The sequence below is a fragment of the Lepisosteus oculatus genome, chromosome 18, assembly GCF_040954835.1.
Source record: "Lepisosteus oculatus isolate fLepOcu1 chromosome 18, fLepOcu1.hap2, whole genome shotgun sequence".
NCBI classification, from domain to species: domain Eukaryota; kingdom Metazoa; phylum Chordata; class Actinopteri; order Semionotiformes; family Lepisosteidae; genus Lepisosteus; species Lepisosteus oculatus.
Window position 1 is genome coordinate 20657994 of NC_090713.1, and position 23894 is coordinate 20681887.

At 51.1% G+C, this 23894-nt stretch overlaps 1 protein-coding gene across 14 annotated transcripts in view; it reads right to left on the reverse strand.

Annotated features, from left to right (window-relative positions):
• The window catches only part of LOC107075879 (neurexin-2-like), a 627393-nt gene that overhangs the window by 356968 nt on the left and 246531 nt on the right, over nucleotides 1-23894 (reverse strand). For all 14 annotated transcript variants that reach the window (XM_069180400.1, XM_069180406.1, XM_069180401.1 and 11 more), the window contains one exon: nucleotides 7432-7733. In XM_069180400.1, the coding sequence (XP_069036501.1) occupies nucleotides 7432-7733 (302 nt within the window). The remainder of the gene's footprint in view (nucleotides 1-7431; nucleotides 7734-23894) is intronic.

A 23894-nucleotide genomic window follows, 5' to 3' on the forward strand; every position in this document is an offset into this window, starting at 1 on the left:
TGGATCCAGCATCTTAGCCAGGGTGTGTGATATGAGATATGAGGATAAGGTATTTGTTTTAGAGTGGGTATAACATTTTAATTAAAAGGAATTAAGTATCCACATGTGTTATCAGAAATTTGACAATGACAGAATTCAGTCATGTCGGAATTTGATTTTTTTTCAGTATGTTAATTGGCTATTAAACTTTGTCCTGATTTCTACGGACTTCAGTTGTAATCTAAATAATTTGAAATAAGACAGTCAATATAGTCAATATCAGTTCTTTCCAGCTGGTTGTATGTGAACCTTTCAAAACGACACGGATTATGTTAACTGGCTATTAAAATCGATTAATGTGACTGACCCAATTAACGGTCTGGATATTTGTTGTAATATAACTAATTGAGGTGCAATTGAATTAACCCAGGGTGCTTCCAACTGGATGATGAGTTTGGACCTTTTTCAGAGTCACTTACATTTTTGACTTGCTCTTCATCTGATGAAGACCTTGCTGTTGTTTGTTTTTTTTTTTAAAGAAATGTAATCAAAGGGCTGATCTGAGCTTGCTGGTTACTCTTCATAATTTCAGTACAGTTTCCTTTCCTCTTCGACAAAGCATTTCAGGTGCACGGAAGACTATTTTAATTAGGGATTACCAGCTTCACTGTCACCCCTTGTGTGAGAAAATCCCATTGATTAACGGCGCTCCCTGCGACCCTGGCTTCGCCCCCCCGCCCCCCCGACATAGCAATTCTCCAGCAGGGCTGACTGCGGGTCGAATCGGAGGAGGCCGGCTCTGCGCCATCCCCGGGGCGTCTCTCCTCGTGCAGCGATCTCCATCTCGCGGGTGAGGAAAGGGTTAAGAAATCCGCTAGCGCGGGGGGTTAAAATGTTCACTCCCCGGGCAGTGAGACGAGGGAGCGTTCCATTCTTTAGGTCACGCGGGAACATTTTGATTTATTTGTGTCTATACATTTTTTTTCATTGCGCCGCCTTAAAAAAACAAACAAAAAAAAAACACTGGTGAAATGTGATAAGGAGGCAATATATTTTGTCATTATTTATTTACCGCGCCGTGCCGGTTTGAGGCAGGGATGAGAGAGAGAGCCTCCTCCCGAGGTGATAAGACCGTTTTAATAAACATTCCCATCTCCCATCCCTCTGGAGTGACGGCTGCCAGCATGCAAATTGATGTCTCAGGCAGCGCGAGGCTGACCTCACTAACTGGCGGGCAAGTAGGCGCGTGTGCGCACGCGGCCGCAGCTCTGAACTTCCTCAAGGACACGCCGGCTCAACCGGAAAAAAACCTGCACGTGCGTGCTGGGGAGCTGTCCCCCGCATGAGTGCTGAAATGAGCCATTCGCACAAGTACTCCTGGGAGCTGTCCCCTGCATGAGTGCTGAAATGAGACATTCGCACAAGTATACATGGGAGCTGTCCCCTGCATGAGTGCTGAAATGAGACATTCGCACAAGTATACATGGGAGCTGTCCCCTGCATGAATGCTGAAATGAGACATTCACACAAGTATACATGGGAGCTGTCCCCTGCATGAGTGCCGAAAGGACACATTTACACAAGTACTCATGGGAGCTGTCCCCTGCATGAGTGCTGAAATGAGACATTTACACAAGTACTCATGGGACTGTCCCCTGCATGAGTGCTGAAATGAGACATTCACACAAGTACTCATGGGAGCTGTCCCCTGCATGAGTGCTGAAAGGACACATTCACACAAGTACACATGGGAGCTGTCCCCCGCATGAGTGCTGAAAGGACACATTCACACAAGTACACATGGGAGCTGTCCCCCGCATGAGTGCTGAAATGAGACATTTACACAAGTATACAGGGGAGCTGTCCCCTGCATGAGTGCCGAAAGGACACATTTACACAAGTACTCCTGGGAGCTGTCCCCCTGCATGAGTGCTGAAATGAGACATTCACACAAGTACTCATGGGAGCTGTCCCCTGCATGAGTGCTGAAATGAGACATTTACACAAGTATACAAGGGAGCTGTCCCCTGCATAAGTGCTGAAATGAGACATTTACACAAGTATACAGGGGAGCTGTCCCCTGCATGAGTGCCGAAAGGACACATTTACACAAGTACTCCTGGGAGCTGTCCCCTGCATGAGTGCTGAAATGAGACACATTCACACACGTACGCCTGGGAGCTGTCCCCTGCATGAGTGCTGAAATGAGACATTCACACAAGTACTCATGGGAGCTGTCCCCTGCATGAGTGCTGGAATGAGATACAGCTGTACCTGTCCACTTTTCAACCCCTGAACTGCAACTACACCTCAGAGCTAAAATTGCACAACAAAATGTACAAAGAGACCTCCCTCTCATTCTCCCGTCTCCTGAACGCAAAAGGCTTGTTCAGCCGGCACGCCGATCCGCATTGAATCCCATCCTTTTCTGCAAGTGGAGCTTCAACAGAAACAAAGGGCAGTTCTGGCAGTCCCTACTTGAAAACGAGATGCTCCGCTCCTCACCCCTCTGTAAGGGGGGTGTCTTAGTGAAGGGGTCCCGTGCTGATTTTGTGAGACCAGTGAGTGGGGGGGGCAGTGGGAACCTCTCCACCAGCCTGGGGGGAGACAAAACCGGGCATCTGGCAGCGAAAGGGTCCGCGACGCCCCGTAGCTGCGCCACGCCGCGCCGCATGGGAAAGACGGGCCCTGTTGCTAAGCGACTAATTGCAGCGACTAATTGGAGCGGGGCGAGCACATGGCGGAGATTGATTGGCCCTTGCTTTCGGTGTGAGAGAGAGAGAGAGGACAGACTCAATAGAGAGAGGTAATTGCAGCTGCTGACTTGAAGCAGGACCCGAAAAAAATAAAAATAAAGGTGACAAGCGAAAGCTTAGCAATTAAGACATTTTAACCTCCAGGCTTGTTCTCTCAAGACTCCTCTTGCACTTGCAGTAGTTAAGGTGGGCTCATAATTCCCTCTAGTATTCCCAGAACACAGAAGGAAATCAGCCACATCACCATTCCTTAGGCCTCTTTAAGATGTACTGTAATCCCGTACAAAACCAGGCAGAAAATATGGCTGTAATGAAGGTATTGAGTAAAAATAATATCAATGATATTTGTTACTGTTGATAGCGAATTGAGTTGAGCTCACGTACAGTACTACATCAAGAAGGGGACACAAGTGGACCATGTGTGGAAAAGCATTAAAAACACATACAGTAGGAGGCACTTTACACAAAGGGTTGTAAGAGAATGGAACAAGCTACCCAGCCATGATGTCGAAGCCAATGGTGTTGCTCTCTTGTTCCCGAAACAGCTGGATGAGACCCCCCAGATTATCTCGGGAGGCATTTCTTTACGCAAAGGGAGGTGGGGGTTTGGAACATGTTGTCTTTCTCTCGGTAAGCAGTTGGGTGAGATCAGTTAGCTGTTAACGTCCAATGGCTCCCTCTTGTTTGTAATAGGTCTTATGTTCTTAATCTTTCGACGTCTGGGACTCTTCGGAGAGGACCCCTGGAAACGAACAAGGTGCCACTGTGAACAGCATCGGCTCCGAGACAATGGCAGGAGAAGTCCAGCGCTTGCCGATTCCCTCGAAGAAAGGAGCCCTCCTACTACGTGACATCTCCCTGGCTGAAGTCTCAGTCCCCGCCAAGAGGATTGTAAATGCTTCTCAGCTTCCCTTTGTCCCCCACCAATCGAGCGCACGTCTTTATGTAAATTCCATTTCGCACTGCACTGCTACTTGTCTGCGCTGCCAGTTACTGTACTGCTGTCCTGCCTGCTGAAAGCCTTTTGTCCTCCATTGACTGCCAAATACAGATTTTTCCGCCTTCTGGCAGTCTCAAGAACTCGGTTCACCTCTCCTTTTCATTCCTGCGAGCTTGTCGGGGGGTCCCTACCCCCCCCTATAAGAAACCTGCCAAGGCAGCCCCCCTTGCCCCCTTCCCGCCCTTTAGAAGTGGTGTGAGCAGAGCAGCCTTTTTGGGGTGCAATCGCAGCCCTGCCTGGGTCTTTTCCTTCAAAAGGAGATCACCTCACCCAAGATAATGCGACGTGACCCGGGTCAGCCTTGCCTGACCAAAGGGCTGAAAAAAAAAAAAGAAGCCCCATCAATTGGTGTAGAGGGTCTCCTGTCTCAGTGGATGTGCTGGGCACCCTCTGTTTATAATGCCAGCATTATGGAAAGTCCTCTCCTTTTAGGGACAACAGAGGTGTACCCCCTGTTCCACTAAGATCCGTCTTGCATGTCATCTGGAGAGGTTACACATGGGTGAAAGCCCCTCTTCCAGGGGGAGGCCATGAAGTAGCCCCCCCTAATGCATTATTGTAGTAGGAGACAATAAGCACTTTTGAAACGCCGTTTCGCACGACAATGCAGTCTTCTTAATTGGCATCCGAGGTTTATGAAGGCGTTCGACGTATTTTACATATTTGTGCCCTGAAGAGCCGTTTTTAATTCCAATCCTCAAGCGCCGTTCGCGTTAATAGAGTAATCGCACCGCCCCCCCCGCCTGGGTAACTAATTGAGAGCTATCGCAGGTATGAGCGATTCGAACAAAAGATAAGGTTCCTACCGGCTCCCGAGTGTTGCCAAAACAGGAGCAGACATGGCTTAAATGAGCTGTGTGGGAAGAGTTAATTGGCGTCTGAGGAGTCGGCACACAGGTGGAACACAACTGCAGCGTCCACCATTCCTTAATTCGTGATGAGGAACAAGTAAGAGGGGTTATTCCATTGCTGGAAAGAGGAGAGAGGAAACGCTACATCTCTGCCGTGCTGACTGCCCACACACTGCACGCGAAAGCACTGCTAAAAACATCTGGCCTGGTGGCAGCTGATTGAGCCAAGGATCTCAACCAGCTCGGCAAAAAAAACCCAAAAAAAACACACCAGGGCACCGGCTTAAACCACCTGTTCCACACCCCCACCACCCTTTGTGTAAAGAACTGCCTCCTGTTCTCCGTTTTCAACGTACAGTCAGCCCTTTTATAATGTTGATACGACGTGAGATGCTAATATTGACAGGGGAGGAAATGATCATATTGACAGGGGAAAAACAACGTTATTTTTCTGCTTTTCTAGAGCCTCGAAGTGCATTCGCGCACCCACACAGCTCCTGCAGGTCTGCTGCGATGCGCTTCACAGACGGCCACTAGGTGGGGCTCTATCTCCATCAGCCCTCAGACTGGCCTGCAGGGCTCGGAAAGGTTGCTTCAGGAGAGGTCCAGCTCTCTTGATGAGATTTGCTTTATTCGTCTTTTAAAGGTTAATGGAAAAATCTTTTATTTTTTTACACGTGAATGTTTATTCTCCTGGGAAGAATTCTTTTTTTTTTTTCTCTAAAAGTACTGCAGATTCATTCAATCCAGACGGTTGACATTAAGTCGCGCTGGAAAAGGTTGCCCACAGTTAGTGTTGCTTGACAGGACATGACGAGAAATCTCTAACCCTGTTGTATTGATTTTCAGATACCGTTATCCATTGATCTTCTGGCCACTTTATCCAGTGCAGGGTTGTGGAAGAGCCGGGGCCTATCCCAGCAAGCAATGGGTGCAAGGCAGGGTACACCGTGGATGGGACGCCAGTCAGACACACACCAAAATTTCCCAGAAGCCAGTTAACCCACCAGCATGTCTTTGGACTGTGGGAGGAAGATGGTGCGCCTGCAGGAAACCCACGTGAATCGGGGGGGGAACACGCAAACTCCACACGGACAGCACCCCAGGTCTGTAATTGAACCGAGAGGGAGTTAACCACTGCCGGAAGGGCAGCTCCCGAGCATGCTGGGATCGTGATTATTTCCTCTTCCTGTCAGGGCCCGGATGGACGCGGGCTGTCCTTCCTGGCGGATGACGACGGGCCGGCGGCCCTCGATTGCCTCGTCGCGCGTTCGAAAAGGCGCGGAAGTCCGTCGGATCGCGACGCCCCCCTGCCAATGACTCCTTCGCTGTCACAGCACCCAGTCTGACGGGGGGGCCGAGCCCCGCTGCGGGTGGGGCTCAGGCCGTCTGCCCGGTCAGACCTCCAGGGGGGGCCTCCCCTGAATACAGACGCCCAGCGCCGGGCCTGAGACCTGCGCACTCGCAGGCCCGGCGAGGCCCGTCTCCCGAGGGCTCCCGAACCGGCGCCGAGACCCGATCTTTTGTTGCTGCTCGGTCTAGCGTTGGGGCGAACCCTCATTTTCAACGCCGGCCTTCACCCTAACTTTCCTTCCTCCTATATCTCCCCCCCCTAGGGAAGCCGTTAAGCCCCATTAAAGCCTCAACATGTATATAGAGATGGCACTTTGGAGCGGTTGTGAGCAAGTGTGTGTGTGTGTGTGTGAGCCCACTCCTAAAGTCGTCTGCGGAAGCCTAGGGGTTTCTTTTACAGACTGCCTTGAATGGATTGCCCGAGTTGATCTAATAGCTGCTGTTAAGAGAAGGCGAGATGGCCTTTTGATTACGGCAACAAATCTGTTTGAGTGAACTGCCCAGGGCAGCTGGAGGGGACTCCACTGCACGGAGAGGAGGAAAGCTCTCCCCAGGGGGGAGGCCAGCAACGTCCCCCGCCCCTCTCATAAATAACCTGAACTCGGGCGTTCCATCTGCTCCGCGCTGCTCGCGGGAGGCGGCTGGGAGCCCGGCGAGGCCATGGAAGGGACAGTGAAGGCAGCCGCCATTGGGCCTGTGACCACTGCCAGCCGGATCAAGGGCTCTCTGGAAAGAATTTCTCTTGATTTCCGTCCCACGACACAAAGCGGCTGAAATCGGCGGGGGTGCGCTGCCTCGGCTCGGCTCACGTCTGCGGACCGCGAGACCGCACACGGGGGGGGGGGTTGAGAAAGAGGAAGTGAAGGCGGACCCCTCCACCAGCCCCGCCCACCACCCCCCGGCCAATCAGGTTTTGAGAAGTCCCAGGCGGCCCCGCCCCCCTCCTACAGGGAAGGCAGTGCCTTACAAACGCGAGCTCAGGAGATCCAGCACCTGGCCCCTGTTCCTCTGTGCTCTCCCCTCCAGTTGGACACATTACCCATTCCCATCAGGGCTGCCCCCGCAGTTAGTTATAATTGCTATTACCAGCCCTGACAAGGCTTTCATTCCAATCGCAATTACCCAATGCTGGGGGAAGGGAGCACAAGGCAACAGCCACTGAAATCGATGGCACCTCAGGTGCAGGTTGTCTGTAAACGGATTCGAATCAATCGGACCGGGTCTCTCTAACCCCCCCCCCCCAGAACAGCAGCGCTCCTGCCGCCAGATCAACTCGGGCTTGTCCACTCAAACAAGGCAGCCAAACCCCACCTCGCCCCCCTCCCCCCGGGTCCTCCTCCTCCTGGGGAGGAACCCCAGCCCTGCGAGGGGAGAAGAAGGAAGGTTTCATCGGCCGGGTCATGTGTGGGGTTTTCTGGGGGTGGGGGTGGGGGGGATAAGAGAGGCTGGAGAGGTGGGCACGGGGCCGGGAGGGGAGGGGGGGGGCAGTTACCTGGCGCAGGTTTCTCGTCACGCGGACATCGTGCCAGGCGTTGTCGTTGAACTTGCCGTTGACGGGCTCCACCAGCGCCTCGAAGGCCCCGGAGCCCAGGTTGATGACCAGCCAGACCGCGCCCCGCTTCAGGGACAGGTTGACGTAGTCGGCCGACTTGCCCGTGTGCAGCATCAGCCCGTTGCGCTGCTGCGTGCGGAAGGAGAGGGTGATCTCGTCGGTGCTGCTCTGGATGGGCGTCAGGGACAGGTCGTAGCAGAAGAACTCGTTGCCCTTGAACGTCGCCACGGACTCGTCCTTCCCTGAGAGGAGAGAGGGGGGGGTTAGGGTGAGTAGATTGCTCAAGGCTCATGTGACTTTAACAGGGCCTGTGAACTCAAGTGGCTTTTATCTTGCTAGCCCCACGACGCACCAGAAGTCTTAACACAGCAGCTGGCCACACCTCTGCTCAGCGCCGGTTGCTGTGGACACCGATCTGACAGGAGACCTGGACCACCTGGAGGCCATGTAATCTCACGCCCACTCCAGGTGGTTCAGGATATTTAAGGGCTGCTCTGGGCTTGGTCATAGAGTTCTGCTTGGAGCCTCTCCAGCTCCCAAGTTCCTTGTTTCAGTGCTTGCTTTGGATTCCCGACCTACTGTAATAATTAGCTCATGCTTTAAGAGGGGCGGTGAACTCATGTGGCATTAAGAGGAGGTGTGATTTGGACATTACAGGAGGGGTAACTATGGAATCCCTGGCTGCAGCAGACATGGAGAAACCCTCTGTTGAACGAACCCGACTCATTTCTTTATTAATCCCAATCTACTAGCAAAACACCACAGATGAACCACAAATTAGGAAATATCGCCCCTCATGTCAGACCCATGCGAGTTAATGAATGAACGGTGTCACTCTCGCAAAATTAGCCCATGTAGGCGGCCTGTGCTCTATGTGTGATTTTATTCTACCGGAACACCACAGCCCACAGTCATGAGGAGTAAAACACTTCAATCTCAAGAAAAGCATTGAGTATTTCAGAAAATGCACGACGCGCGAAAATGGAAATGATCGGTGTTGACTGTGGGGGAAACTACACCTTGCAGGGTCCCCACTACACGTTGTTTTTAGAATTTAATTTTTTTTTTAAATACGAATTAAAAAATAACAAACAGAACCCATTAAAAACAATCCAGTCTTCTCTCACGGCAGCCCCAGTCCCTCCCCCGACGTGACGCTTTCGTGCGGACAGCTACGACCAAACAGCAAACCGCAGTTGCCAAATGCGGTTCAGGAAGAGGTCGCCCAAGCCGAGTCACGGCCATGGACTCAAAAGGCAGTGATAAAAAAAGTCCACGTCCACATTCAAGCTCATCAGGGCAGATCTTATCCCTATTTCCACAGCTGACTAATGGCACAACCTCCCTTTGATAATGACACTGAGTACCTTACTGGGTTAAATCTAGCAGTGATGCTGGTAGCCACTGATGCGGCCAGGCAGTCTTTCAGTCAAAGTTCAAAGGCGCTCTAGCAGTGTGTGTGATAGTGGGAACGCTAACCCCTATCCTTCCAGTGCAGAGTGCAGAGCCCTGACCACTACTCTCTGCTGGGCCTTCAAAAGGCAGCTCCCAGATTCCTTTAAAAATAGGCACACTCATCAGCATTTTTCAATTTAGACCCCCAAAAAAAGTATTGGTTCCCTGCACTTTGTACAACACCGAGGAAACGGAACAACGTTCCTAAAAAGTTCCTGCGATGAAAGTGAATTAATATACCATATAAAAGGATATGTTAATCCTCAGGCCAATATGAAATTCTCTGCAGTGAATGCAGTTCAGCCGTCCTGCTGATCAGCGATAGGGAGGATTACAAATGTCTTAAAAAGTGCTTAAGAGCTGGTGTTTTCACTTCAGCGAGCCTGCCCACTTCAGATCTCATTTTTAAATATTTATTTTTTAATGATTCCTACTGGGAGCAATTTGAAAATCAGAGGGAGGTGATTCCATACAGGGACTGACATTGATAAGGGAGGTCTGGAAAGACAGACTTTCAGAGAAATCCCTGAAAGGCTTAGATACTTTTCCCCTCTCAGGAGACATTAATGCTACAGGTACTGGGAGAACAAGAGGAATATTAATAGCCCACCACACCAATCACCACTAGGAAAATGTGCTGCTAAAGATATGCATGGAGACAATGTCTTCCTGCCTCTATGAGGTAGTGGTGGCAGTCAGGAAACTGGCAGGCTAGAGGCAGTCAGACCCCATCTCCTAAACCCAGGGAACCAAAATTCGATTTGGCTCATAACGCGTCACAAAGATAAGAATTGCTGCCTCACAGTGCTGGGGTCCTGGGTACAATTCCAGACCTAGGGGTGCTGTCCGCGTGGAGACTGTAGGTTTTGCGTGGGTGTCCTCTGGGGGCACAAGTTTCCTCCCACAGTCCCCAAAAAAAAGCCCCAAAACAACCACACTTGGGCTGTTATTGTGTTTGTCCAATAAAAGACTTGTGTCCTGGCCAGTTGCTTGCTGGGATAGGCCTGGGCTCCCCCCCCCCACCCCCATGACCATGAATTGAATGAAGTGGTAAGGCAATGGATGGATGACAACAGCTCTCAGATGAAGGTGCCCGGATGAAGACCAGGAGGAGACCATCTGAGCCGAGCCCCGGTCCTATGCACACAACCCCCCCACTACTTCATGAGCAGGGACCTCTGGGACGTCCATGCGGAACTAACGGAGCAGCTAGAGAAGGGTTTTGAAACCAGGCCATCTGGGCGCGAGACAGGAGACGAGGCACAAACTAAGCCAGAGGTGGCCCAGTCCAGACAGCAGCAGACCCCCTCCAGTTTCTGGGAACCCCGGTCGTCGTTTTGTCGCCTGTCCTCCCGCACTATCGCGATACCCCTAATCCTCTCCACTTCGCTCCCTAATGCAAGAACGCGTAACGGACCCGCTCTGCGAAAACGCGCTTGCAGAACGTGTTGGAAGCGCTCGCCGCCTTCTCAATTGGAAACTAATAGGAAGATGCATCTCAATCAATATATCTGCCTGTATCTCTTTTTCTTTATTGCCCAAGAGCTTATATTGCTCGGCTCTCCGAGACACCACACAGAACGAGCTGCAGGGAGCGGGGAGGAACGTCTAATTCATCTTTTCTTAATCTTCACATCTTTTAATGTAATCCAGATGGAAGCCCATCTCTCTCTGCCCTCCCTCTTTATAATACAAAAGCGGCTATCATCTTCTCTTCCCTCATCTCAGCTCCCACGCTCGAAAGATATTCAGACGCAGCCCTGGCTGTTGAGTCTGTCCCCTCTCTCTCTCTCTCGAGCTGTACCAGCTCTGTGACATATGTTCCACTCGCTGTGTGCTCTCAATCTCTGCGACACAGAGAGGCTCACTCGCTCTCAGGCCCTCAAACAAACCCCCCCCTCTCTCTCTCCCCGTCTGCGAAAAAAAAAGACTTCCTCACCCTTCCTCTCCCTCTCTCTCCAGGGCTTCCAACACCTGTAACGCGCGCTACCCAGAGCATGGATTTCCATCGCTCGAGCTGCGTGCGGGCACACACGGACACACACCAGGAATGAATTCCTTACGGCAGTGCATTAGAGATGTCAGGAATGTCGTCCTGCATGAAGGCATGATACAGAATCTTCCCAGGAAAAAAAAATCTAGAACTGTGGACCTTTTCAGGATTCTCTGAAACTACCCGACAAGTCACCCTGGTCTGGTTACTATAAAATGACCTGGGTTGCAAAGATACTCACTCCCTGGAACAAGGCAGCCTGATTTTAATTCTCCATTTTTATTACCGTTTTAGAAAACTATTTTGGAAACTATGTGTTGGCGCCTTTTAAGCCACGATCAGGAGGCACTTCTGGCTACACAAAGGGGGGGGCGGGAGTGTGGAACAAGCTGCCCAGCCATGTCATTGGCAAGCTGAAAGCCCTGGCTGCTTTCAAGAAACGGCTGGACGAGATCACCACCAGGACAGGGGGGTGCTTCTTTACACAAAGAGTTGTGGGTGAGTGGAACAAGCAGCCCAGCCATGTTGTTGACAAGCTGAAAGCCCTGGCTGGGTGAGATTCTGGGATCAATAAGCTACTGACTATGAAACGAGGCAGATGGGGCGACCGTCTGTTTCTCCCTGCTAGCCTCTCTCATGATCCCGAAGTCTCGTCTCCAGGCAGGGGGCGTTCATTTGCACAACTAGTCAATGGCAAGATCGGCACAGAGCGCCTGTGATGGTGCCCTTACACAAAACCCTGCCACATTGCTTAAACAGGAACTGCAAGGCTGGTTTGACATTTCGAGGTAAGAGAATCAGCAGTGATGAGGGCATTCGAAACCACACTCCAAGTAAAAGGCACACAGTCACATCACAGAATAGAGGAAGTTTCCAGGTCTGCTCAGCGCCATGTTCTGGGACTCAGAACGAGGCAGCAGGACTTCCGGTGAGGTGGAGCCGCCCTGTGACCCTGTAAACAAGCAGGCTTGTGAGTCCAGCTCTTCTGATCCAGTAGAAATACTGCTCTCCTCTCCCAGACGGTTTCACTGGCAAATACTACTCACTGGTTAACTCTGCCTGCGGATCATGCTGGAACATTTCTGCGGTGAAATGTCTGCTGCACAACCTGTACTTATTCTCTCGTACATCTCAGTGCATTAGTCAGTACAGAGACTAGTGAGCAGGAAGGGCCGCTTCACATCTCAGTACATTACTCAGTACGGGGACTAGTGAGCAGGTAGGGCCGCTTCACATTTCAGTACATTAGTCAGTACAGGGACTAGTGAGCAGGAAGGGCTGCCTCACATCTCAGTACATTAGTCAGCACAGGGACTAGTGAGCAGGAAGGGCCGCTTCACATCTCAGCACATTAGTCAGTACAGGGACTAGTAAGCAGGAAGGGCTGCCTCACATCTCAGTACATTAGTCAGCACAGGGACTAGTGAGCAGGAAGGGCCGCTTCACATCTCAGCACATTAGTCAGTACAGGGACTAGTGAGCAGGAAGGGCTGCCTCACATCTCAGTACATTAGTCAGCACAGGGACTAGTGAGCAGGAAGGGCCGCTTCACTCCTCAGTACATTAGTCAGCACAGGGACTAGTGAGCAGGAAGGGCCGCTTCACTCCTCAATACATTAGTCAGCACAGGGACTAGTGAGCAGGAAGGGCCGCTTCACATCTCAGCACATTAGTCAGTACAGGGACTAGTGAGCAGGAAAGGCCGCTTCACATCTCAGTACATTAGTCACCACAGGGACTAGTGAGCAGGAAGGGCCGCTTCACATCTCAGTACATTAGTCAGTACAGGGACTAGTGAGCAGGAAAGGCCGCTTCACATCTCAGTACATTAGTCAGCACAGGGACTAGTGAGCAGGAAGTGCCGCTTCACATCTCAGTACATTAGTCAGTACAGGGACTAGTGAGCAGGAAGGGCTGGTTCACATCTCAGTACATTAGTCAGCACAGGGACTAGTGAGCAGGAAGGGCTGGTTCACATCAAAACCCTAGCAAACTCTCGACAACACGGCGACTCCCAGTACTTCCACAGGAGTTCCCGATGTCGCGCCGGATTTGAAATTCCCTCTTGCCCGTGAATCTAGTCTGTTACCGGGATTGAACCACCGCCCCGAGAAACTGGGACTGCAGCTCCCCGGTGCGTTCCGAAGCCGCGCGGCCTTTCCCGCCCTCACCCGCCGAGACTTTAAAGACTCGGCGCTATGCAGGTCTTCCAAAACGATGGCCTCCGAGAGCGCTCTCTTTCTTTCTTGCAGCAGATCCCATTATAAACCAGGGGGGCTACGTCACTACTGTCTTGCTCACCGACTGTAATAGTACTGTCTGAGCCTCGGGCTAATTTCATCATTATCGACTCTCCAGTAAAGGAGCTATTGAGCCAGTGAGAGAGGCGGGGAGGGGGTATGTTTGGATAATACGCACATTAGTGAGGATGGCGGCTTTTTTCCTTTCCCACATTCTCATTTCAAACCGTTGATGTCAGAAAGGCACGTTCGCCTTCGACGGCGGAGAACATTGTTTGCATTTCACCATGGGGGGGGGAGGCTGGTCACGTGCACAAAGGCCAGCGCCAGAGAAGGCAACAGAAGGCCCGCAGTTGGCCAGGACACCCCCTTGCGATCCACAGCGTCAGGGATGGCAGCCGCACAAGCAGAAAAAAGCGAGCCAGACAACCGCAGCTCCGCTTGCACGAAGGGTTAACTGCGCCGGGCCAAGACGCTCCACAGCCACGAAAGGCGTCACGTTAAACATCCTGTCATCATCATCTGCCAGACAGCCCCGGACCTATATTTAGCAAGCAAATGGAGTTGAGAGACGATCACGGGAAGGGATGGTCAGAATTCAACGCAGTTTGTAGGAAACTCCGGTCTCCGTTAATGAAAGGCTGCTTAGCTTTGCGCTATTGTGCTTTCAGGATCTTCGGAGAAATCCAGGAGGTGGGGATGTCAGGGGGGGGGGGGGGGTGGTTAAAAATGGATTTAAAAGCCTGTCGACTCGAAATGAAAGCCTTGACTCATCTCGAAAATGCACATTGCTAGGTAACCAGCGTCTGGGCTCTTAGCCCACACAGAGGGGTTTGTTTCAGTCTGAGCGTCTGCTTCGGATGTAAAAAACAATGACTTGTGATGCTCTAAAGCGATACAACCACACCTGCGCCGGGCCCAGTCATTTCCCCTTTTCAAGTTTGTTTTTTCTTAGCTGTGGACCGGCTGCTGCCTTCAGGGTGGTCTGAATGCCCGGTACTAACACGTCCCGACGTGGTTAGGCTACAGTTTGAGTGCGTTTAATCCATCTGTCCATTTTGCAACCACTTCTTCCCATTCAGGGTTGGAGGGGAGCCGGAGACTATTCTGGTAAGAAACAGGCACGAGGCAGGCTACCCCCTGGACGGGACACCAGTCCATCCAAAGACACACACACTCACACCAGGGTCGGTTTTCCCAGAAGCCCGTTAACCTCCCAGCACGCCTTTGGGCGGTGGCAGGAAACCGCAGAATCCAGAGGAGATGCACGTGCACGCGGGGGGGGGGGGACATGCAGACTCCACACAGACAGCACCCCTAGTCCAGAATTGAACCCAGATCTGCGAGACAGCAATGCTAAACACTACACCTCCTGAGTATGTTCAAGAGCATGATTAAGATCAAAGTTCTGTTCTCTTGGAACATAACATAATTCATGACTGAAACTACTTGTATATGCTCCAGCTCTACCTAATGTCTTTGTGGCACTTGTATCTGGAGACAGCTTCTTGAAGGCTTGCATACACTGTCCACCACTGCCCGATGTGGCAGGGATCCTCAGACCCAGTCCCAGACACTACTAGGGTCAGAGCTAACAGCCAGTTAAGTGTTAAAACTACACAGAAGCGCATTTGAAACCGGGGGGACAGCGGGTACTTTACACAAAGGGGGGTGGGAGTATGGAACACGTTACCAAAAACCTGGCTTTTCTCAGGAAACAGCTGGGTGAGTGACATGGGGGCATTTCCTTACTTCTTTACTTAAAGGGTGGTGGGAGTATGGAACAAGCTACCCAGGCACGTTGCTGTAGCCGACACCCTGGCTACCTTTGATCAATAAGCCACCAACTGCAAAAACAGGCGGGATGGGCGGACTGGCTCCCCTGAGCACAAACAGGGAGTTGGGGGAACGGGGCAGTGGAGAAGGGGGGTGCTTCTGCCCAACAGCCCTGAGCAGGGCTTGTCAACATTTGCAACAGAGAACCAATAAACAGGCTGTAAGACCTTGCCTGTCAGCTGCTCTCCTGGATGCCATGCTCTGGAAGAATAAATGAGGAAAAAGGGCTTGTTTTAAACTGGGGGGGGTGTGAAGGGTTTTACACAGCACTACAGTAAATTCTGGATCCACCCACAAAATAAACTGGCTTTTTGAGAATAAAGAGAGGGGTCTGAAAGAGTTCACACACGCTCTCTGAACACTGCAGGGTGCGCCTGTGTGTGTGTCAGGGAGAGATACAGCCCGTGTGTGTGTGTGTGTAAGGGAGAGATACAGCCTGTGTGCGTGTGTCAGGGAGAGGTACAGCCTGTGTGTGTGTGTGTCAGGGAGAGATACAGCCTGTGTGTGTGTGTGTCAGGGAGAGATACAGCCTGTGTGTGTGTGTGTCAGGGAGAGATACAGCCTGTGTGTGTGTGTGTCAGGGAGAGATACAGCCTGTGTGTGTGTGCGTCAGGGAGAGATACAGCCTGCGTGTGTGTGTGTCAGGGAGAGATACAGCCTGCGTGTGTGTGTCAGGGAGAGATACAGCCTGTGTGTGTGTGTGTGTGTGTCAGGGAGAGATACAGCCTGTGTGTGTGTGTCAGGGAGAGATACAGCCTGTGTGTGTGTGTGTGTGTGTCAGGGAGAGATACAGCCTGTGTGTGTGTGTCAAGGAGAGATACAGCCTGTGTGTGTGTGTGTGTGTCAGGGAGAGATACAGCCTGTGTGTGTGTGCGTCAGGGAGAGATGCAGCCTGCGTGTGTGTGTGTGTCAGGGAGAGATACAGCCTGCGTGTGTGTGTGTGTCAGGGAGAGATACAGCCTGCGTGTGTGTGTGTGTCAGGGAGAGATACAGCCTGTGTGTGTGTGTGTGTGTGTGTGTGTGTCAGGGAGAGATACAGCCTGTGTGTGTGTGTCAGGGAGAGATACAGCCTGTGTGTGTGTGTGTGTGTGTCAGGGAGAGATACAGCCTGTGTGTGTGTGTCAGGGAGAGATACAGCCTGTGTGTGTGTGTGTGCGTCAGGGAGAGATACAGCCTGTGTGTGTGTGTGTGTCAGGGAGAGATACAGCCTGTGTGTGTGTGCGTCAGGGAGAGATGCAGCCTGCGTGTGTGTGTGTGTCAGGGAGAGATACAGCCTGCGTGTGTGTGTGTGTCAGGGAGAGATACAGCCTGCGTGTGTGTGTGTGTCAGGGAGAGATACAGCCTGTGTGTGTGTGTGTGTCAGGGAGAGATACAGCCTGTGTGTGTGTGTCAGGGAGAGATACAGCCTGTGTGTGTGTGTGTGTGTGTCAGGGAGAGATACAGCCTGTGTGTGTGTGTCAGGGAGAGATACAGCCTGTGTGTGTGTGTGTGTGTGTGTGTGTGTGTGTGTGTGTGTGTCAGGGAGAGATACAGCCTGTGTGTGTGTGTGTGTCAGGGAGAGATACAGCCTGTGTGTGTGTGTGTGTCAGGGAGAGATACAGCCTGTGTGTGTGTGTGTCAGGGAGAGATACAGCCTGTGTGTGTGTGTGTGTCAGGGAGAGATACAGCCTGTGTGTGTGTGTGTCAGGGAGAGATACAGCCTGTGTGTGTGTGTGTCAGGGAGAGATACAGCCTGTGTGTGTGTGTGTGTATGTCAGGGAGAGATACAGCCTGTGTGTGTGTGTCAGGGAGAGATACAGCCTGCGTGTGTGTGTGTGTCAGGGAGAGATACAGCCTGTGTGTGTGTGTGTCAGGGAGAGATACAGCCTGCGTGTGTGTGTGTGTCAGGGAGAGATACAGCCTGCGTGTGTGTGTGTGTCAGGGAGAGATACAGTCTGTGTGTGTGTGTGTGTGTGTGTGTGTGTCAGGGAGAGATACAGCCTGTGTGTGTGTGTCAGGGAGAGATACAGCCTGTGTGTGTGTGTGTGTGTGTGTGTGTGTGTGTCAGGGAGAGATACAGCCTGTGTGTGTGTGTGTGTCAGGGAGAGATACAGCCTGTGTGTGTGTGTGTGTCAGGGAGAGATACAGCCTGTGTGTGTGTGTGTCAGGGAGAGATACAGCCTGTGTGTGTGTGTGTGTGTGTGTCAGGGAGAGATACAGCCTGCGTGTGTGTGTGTGTCAGGGAGAGATACAGCCTGTGTGTGTGTGTGTCAGGGAGAGATACAGCCTGCATGTGTGTGTGTGTCAGGGAGAGATACAGCCTGCGTGTGTGTGTGTCAGGGAGAGATACAGCCTGTGTGTGTGTGTGTCAGGGCGAGATACAGCCTGTGTGTGTGTGTGTGTGTGTGTCAGGGCGAGATACAGCCTGTGTGTGTGTGTGTGTGTGTGTGTGTGTGTGTGTGTGTCAGGGCGAGATACAGCCTGTGTGTGTGTGTGTGTCAGGGAGAGATACAGCCTGTGTGTGTGTGTGTCAGGGAGAGATACAGCCTGTGTGTGTGTGTCAGGGAGAGATACAGCCTGTGTGTGTGTGCGTCAGGGAGAGCTACAGCCTGTGTGTGTGTGTGTGTGTGTGTGTGTGTCAGGGAGAGATACAGCCTGTGTGTGTGTGTGTGTGTGTGTGTGTGTCAGGGAGAGATACAGCCTGTGTGTGTGTGTGTGTGTGTGTGTGTGTGTGTGTGTGTGTGTGTGTGTGTGTGTGTGTGTGTGTGTGTGTCAGGGAGAGATACAGTATGCAGCTGCCTGCTTCTGAGAGCTACAGCCTGCTGGTCTTTCTGTCTGCAGTGTGCAGAGCTGCTCTGCCTGTCCCCCACCACGCAGTCGAGGACAATACGTGTCAAGCTTCCCCGCCTGGTTAGACACCTAACAGCACAGCGAGACACGCCGGGGGAGCCGATTGCAGGTGTTAGGGATTTAAATTCTTGCGGCGACAGCAGCCGTTATTGCAGGACGTGGCCTGTCTGCCGAGCTCTCCTTGTCATTTCAATCTGCAGCGGGGAGAGCCGATTATTTACTGCCCTGGGCCCGGCCACGCTGCGGAGGGCCGCAGGTGTGGCGGCCAACGTTATCTCTCGCCCCCTCTTCATCCCCCAGCTCTCCTGAGACGGCCACTCTCAACGCCGACGATAACAGCCCCCCCCAAAATACCCAGCCCCTGAAAGGTAAAGATTAAAAAAAAAATATGACAGGTCTGCCAGACGACAGTTTGCATGTTGCATGGGAGTCATCAAAATGATTCTGCGCTTGACTGCACGGCATATAACTCTCCCCAGCCAAACGTTCAGTGGCAGGAAACAGGTTTTCTCAATATAACTGAACAAGGGTTTGCTTCTCTATCACTGTATCGACATATTGCAGAGAGCTGCAGTCTGTCCAAAACTCAGCGGCCAGAATCCTGACCAGGTCTAGTGCAAGTGTTCACATCACTCCTATCCTGGAGTCCTGGCACTGGCTTCCGGTCAAATTCCGTGTAGACTTTTAAATCCTCATGCTCACCTACTGTATAAGGGTCTGCATGGCTTGGCACCTCAGTACCTGTCTGAGCTATTATCGCCCTGCTCCCCACCTCGCAACCTCCGCTCTTCGAATTCTGCTCTCCTTACTGTCCCCAGTAATGCCAGTAGGGGGCGCTCACCCCCTGGTTTGTGTGGGTCCTGATGCCCCAGTATAGTGACGGGGACACTAGACTGTAAACAGGCGCCGTCCTTCGGATGAGATGTAAAACCGAGGTCCTGACTCTCTGTGGTCATTAAAAACCCCAGGGCGTTTCTCGAGAAGAGTAGGGGTGTACCCCGGTGTCCTGGCCAAATTCCCCCCTGGCCTTTACCCATCATGGCTGGGGTGTGGGGAGCAGACTGGAGCATCATCCAGGTGGGGCTGCACACTGCTGGGGGTGGAGGGGATCCCCATGACCTGTACAGAGCTCTGAGTGGAGGGTCCACACAGAGCCCTGGACTGGGCAGGAGGATATTTCCCAATCCCATGGGATTCACCCCCCCCACACCCCACCCCTACCACGTTCCCCACTCAAGCCCACTGCTCCTGTTGGGAAGTGAGATCCTAAAATTTCATCCAGGTAATACGGAGCCGCTGCAGAAGGAAAACCAGGCAGCTCAATTATTCCACACCGTCTTTCTCAGAAGGTCAGGGGGAACACCAGGTTGTCCGGCCAGGAATCGATCGATCGATCGATCAGACACTCCTCTTTCTGCCTGAGTGCTGCCATGCTGCTTCCTGGGCTGGTTAACACTTCAATTAACACTAGTTCCCAGAATTCATTAGCGCTCATTTGTGGCCTTCATCATTCTGGGCATAAGCCCTTAATACTGATCTTTAATATCCTACTGCTGCTCCCACAAATCCTGCAGCCAAGTTGGTATGAGTAAGGCAGGGGGCGGCAGGTGAAGCTGAAGATCAGTTTTGCAATTACAGCAGCTAACATGAGCCCAGCATACTACTGGCATTTTATAAGGAAATTCCTAATTATCGGCACAGAGTACCTGGATTGCCCAACAGAGCAAAGGGGATGCATTTCTTGGCCGACAGAATATCTGTGCGAAGAGAAAACGGACCCCTCTGTAGGGTTAGCACAAAACCCAAGCAGCCTAGGAATGCTAACAACCCTGAAATGTTCTTCTGTCAAAAAATAAATCTGTTATTTCCTGGTGAACATTTTCCCCCCCAAAAAAAAGAAAAAGAGGAACCATTTAGCTCAAACCTCCGATTATGCAATAAGACACTCCTTCGTGATTATTTTCTGCACAGCGATTCCAATGAACTATTTCATTGTCGTGAATATTGCTCATTATTGCCACCGACTTCTGTGATCTAATTACATTTCTGTAATAATCTTGGAAACATTCTTGCGAGAGGCGCGGTACCTTATAGAGGGACAGAGGTATAGTTCATTAACGCTCCAGCTGAAAACCCTAGTAATGAGACAACTATTTAGAACACAAGTTTTTTTTTTTAATTCAATGGAAAACTGGAATTCAGACATTTCTCGGGGACACAGCTGCTGTAGCTAGATATCATCTCAGCTGCGTCTCAGATAAGATATGAATGGATGCCCTTCTTAGGCAGCGTTTCACACAGCCACCCACCTGCACACCTGCACACCTGCACACACAAACGCACAAACGCACAAACGCACAAACGCACCTTATCAGAACGAACGATAGTTCATGCGTTAGACATGTAGGCACTGCACAGAGGTGGCAGATGATCGCACCGGCTGAGATCTTTCGGTCTATCTGGAAAGCACAGCCATGGAGTTTTGCTAAGGGGCGCCTACACCAGCAGGGGTCAGTCAGACAGCTTCTCATCCTGCGAGGCTCTGAGAGGAAGGAGCCCAGGCGCCCGGACAGCCTGTTCTAGGAGCGCATCTGTGTCCTCCTGAGCTGGCAGCACTGTCCGACGCCGGCTCCGTCAGAGGTCACTTGCAGGTGCCTGCCCCATGCGCCCCTGGATTAATAATAATAATAATAATAATAATGTTTCTTTATTAACCCTATACAATTTCTTGCATTAGGAATGCGTCCGTTGATTTCACACCGGGACAGGGCAATTATTCCTCGAGCGAGTTCAAGCTCCGATTTCCCCACTTCGGATCGACCGGAGAGGGCCGGCTAGGAAGGCTTCTAATTGCTCAATTTCGTTGCGGGAATGTCATAATAGGTCTCGAACGTGTCTGGCTGCCTTTATCTGGAACCCTGCGCCCGGCTGGGAGGTTTGTTATCGAGCACGAAAGGCGGAGTTAATGGGATCGGGGGAGAGGAGTTAATGAACATCTCCCCCCTCTGCTCGTCTGCTCGATAGCAGGAACTGCAGTAATGTGTCTCTCGGGGACCCTGTTGAATTTCGATTCTCAAATAGAGAAACAACAAGCCCATCCTTGTTCTTTTTATTATAATAATAATAATAATAATAATAATAATAATTGTTTACACTTCTATAGCGCTTTTCTGGACCCTCCACTCAGAGCTCTGTACAGGACATGGGGATCCCCTCCACCCCCAGCAGTGTGTACCCCCACCTGGATGAGGCGCCAGTCCGCTCCCCACACCCCAGCTCTCAGTGGGGAGGAGAGCAGAGTGATGGAGCCAGTTCAGAGAGGGGGGGTTATTAGGAGGCCATGATGGGTAAAGGCCAGGGGGGAAATTTGGCCAGGACACTGGGGTGACACCCCTACTCTTCTCGAGAAACACCCTGGGGTTTTTAATGACCATGGAGAGTTAGGACCTCGGTTTTACATCTCATCCAAAGGATGGCGTCTTTTTTCATTAAAGTGTCCCCGTCACTCTACTGGGGCATTAGGACCCACACAGGTTGAGCGCCCCCTACTGGTCCCACTAACACCTCTTCCAGCAGCAGCCTCAGCTCTCCCAGGAGTCTCCCCTCCAGGTACTGGCCAGGCTCACCCCTGCTGAGGGTGGCCAGTTGTGAGTTGCAGGATGATATAGCTGCTGGTAATTTTCTACCTGTCTCCTGCAGTAGGAGAACACGACCAGAGCTGATGCAGCAGAAATAAACCACGCACCATGTTTCAGAGGGAACAAAAAAAAAAATTAATTGTAGGGAAATCGTGATCATGACAAGCTAGTCCAAACCCCTGGTCTGCTACATTCCAGTGGAAATGACATGATGTCCTGACAACCACCCCAGTGATCAGCGCCTGATCTGCACTGAGCGCTGCCTTCTCATCTCGATAATTAACCGAAAACGAAGAAGGAACTGCAAGGATGTCTCTCAGGGGACGGTGAGAGCAGTGTCCTGTTGAAAATGGGACTGGGGACTTCAGTGTAGTTCTTTCTCTGTGGCACGGAGGCAGTGCGACCCATCTTGTCAAGTCAGCGATAGGCAGAAGCAAGACAGGCGTCTCAGTTCATGGGCTTTGCTCTTGAGAAGGATTTTACAGAGAAGAAGATGGCTTCTAAGCAGCTGTGACAAATTATTCTGACAGATTCCTCAGGCTCCCTGTGGGAGAAAACTGGATGGATTTGGGGACACAGTATAACCAGCGCTAATGCACTTTATGTTTATACCTATGTGCTCTTTAATTCAATTTTCCTCATCCGAGGCAGACGAAAGGCAGCAAAGATTAATGTGAGCATTGTGTGTTTCTTTTCTGGTAGAATGTATAACACCTGCTGCACACCCTAATAGAGAAACAACACAACTGTTCAATTTTACAACACACTCAAACACCAGCACTATCCTCCAGAAGAGATACAACACCACTGTTCAATTCTACAACACACTCAAACACCAGCAATATACTCCAACAGAGATACAACACCACTGTTCAATTCCACAACACACTCAAACACCAGCAATATACTCAAACAGAGATAAAACACCACTGTTCAATTCTACAACACTCTCAAACACCAGCAATATACTCCAACAGAGAAACAACACCACTGTTCAATTCTACAACACACTCAAACACCAGCACTATACTCCAACAGAGATACAACTCAACTGTTCAATTCTACAACACACTCAAACACCAGCACTATACTCCAACAGAGATACAACACCACTGTTCAATTCTACAACACACTCAAACACCAGTAATATACTCCAACAGAGAAACAACACCACTGTTCAATTCTACAACACACTCAAACACCAGCACTATACTCCAGAAGAGATACAACACAACTGTTCAATTCTACAACACACTCAAACACCAGCACTATACTCCAGAAGAGATACAACACAACTGTTCAATTCTACAACACACTCAAACACCAGCACTATACTCCAACAGAGAAACAACACCACTGTTCAATTCTACAACACACTCAAACACCAGCACTATACTCCAGAAGAGATACAACACAACTGTTCAATTCTACAACACACTCAAACACCAGCACTATACTCCAACAGAGATAAAACACCACTGTTCAATTCCACAACACACTCAAACACCAGCACTATACTCCAACAGAGATAAAACACCACTGTTCAATTCTACAGCACACTCAAACACCAGCAATATACTCCAACAGAGATACAACACAACTGTTCAATTCTACAACACACTTCGAGCTTCGAAGTCGACGTCTTCCACTTGGCCTGCAAGACGTCTCCAATGGGTCAGGTGACTGAGGAAGGCGGGTCATTCCTACAGCCTTCTGGGAAATGTAGTTCAAACATGTCTCCATCTCGCCTGAACCTACCGCCTTCATACACACACCTCCCTCCCTCCCACCCCCCCCCCCCCCCAAAAAAATGGTTCTCATGTCTTGTCCCTTTATAGACCCTCCTGCATCTCCCACTAAAAAGCTCCTATCTGGATCCCTAGTAAACTCTTCAAGCTCAGTCAAGTGAGGAGTCTAATTTCAGATGGCGTCTCATTACCTGGGGCAACTGGTTAAATTAAGGTCCCCCCCCCCCATGCAAATAACCTGTCTTCACGATTTCCTCTCCAATCACTCTCCCGCTACCCACACCTCCCTGCCCCCCCTGCTCTCTTAAAAACCTCTGCTTACCTAAAAATACCCCGTTTTCCTCACACCCACCCCCACCCACCCAATTTCTCCCCGTCTCTCGCCAGCTTCGCCCCCATCTCGGCTCAAGTCCCGGCGCGTTCTCTCGCGCGCACGACAAGTCCCGATCGCACCGACAAGGCTGTTAATTAATTAATCACCCTCGTCATTCTTGATGTATAGGGTTTTTTTTTTTCCCCACCCCCAACAGCAAACAGTGACATCTTCCACATCCAGAAAAAGTGTTTCACAGAGTGAGGTGTGGGACTATATTAGCAAAGGGCTAGTCTTTGAAAGGGCTTCACTTTAGAAGAATGCACGTCTTTCTTCAGAGAGTTGAGCCAC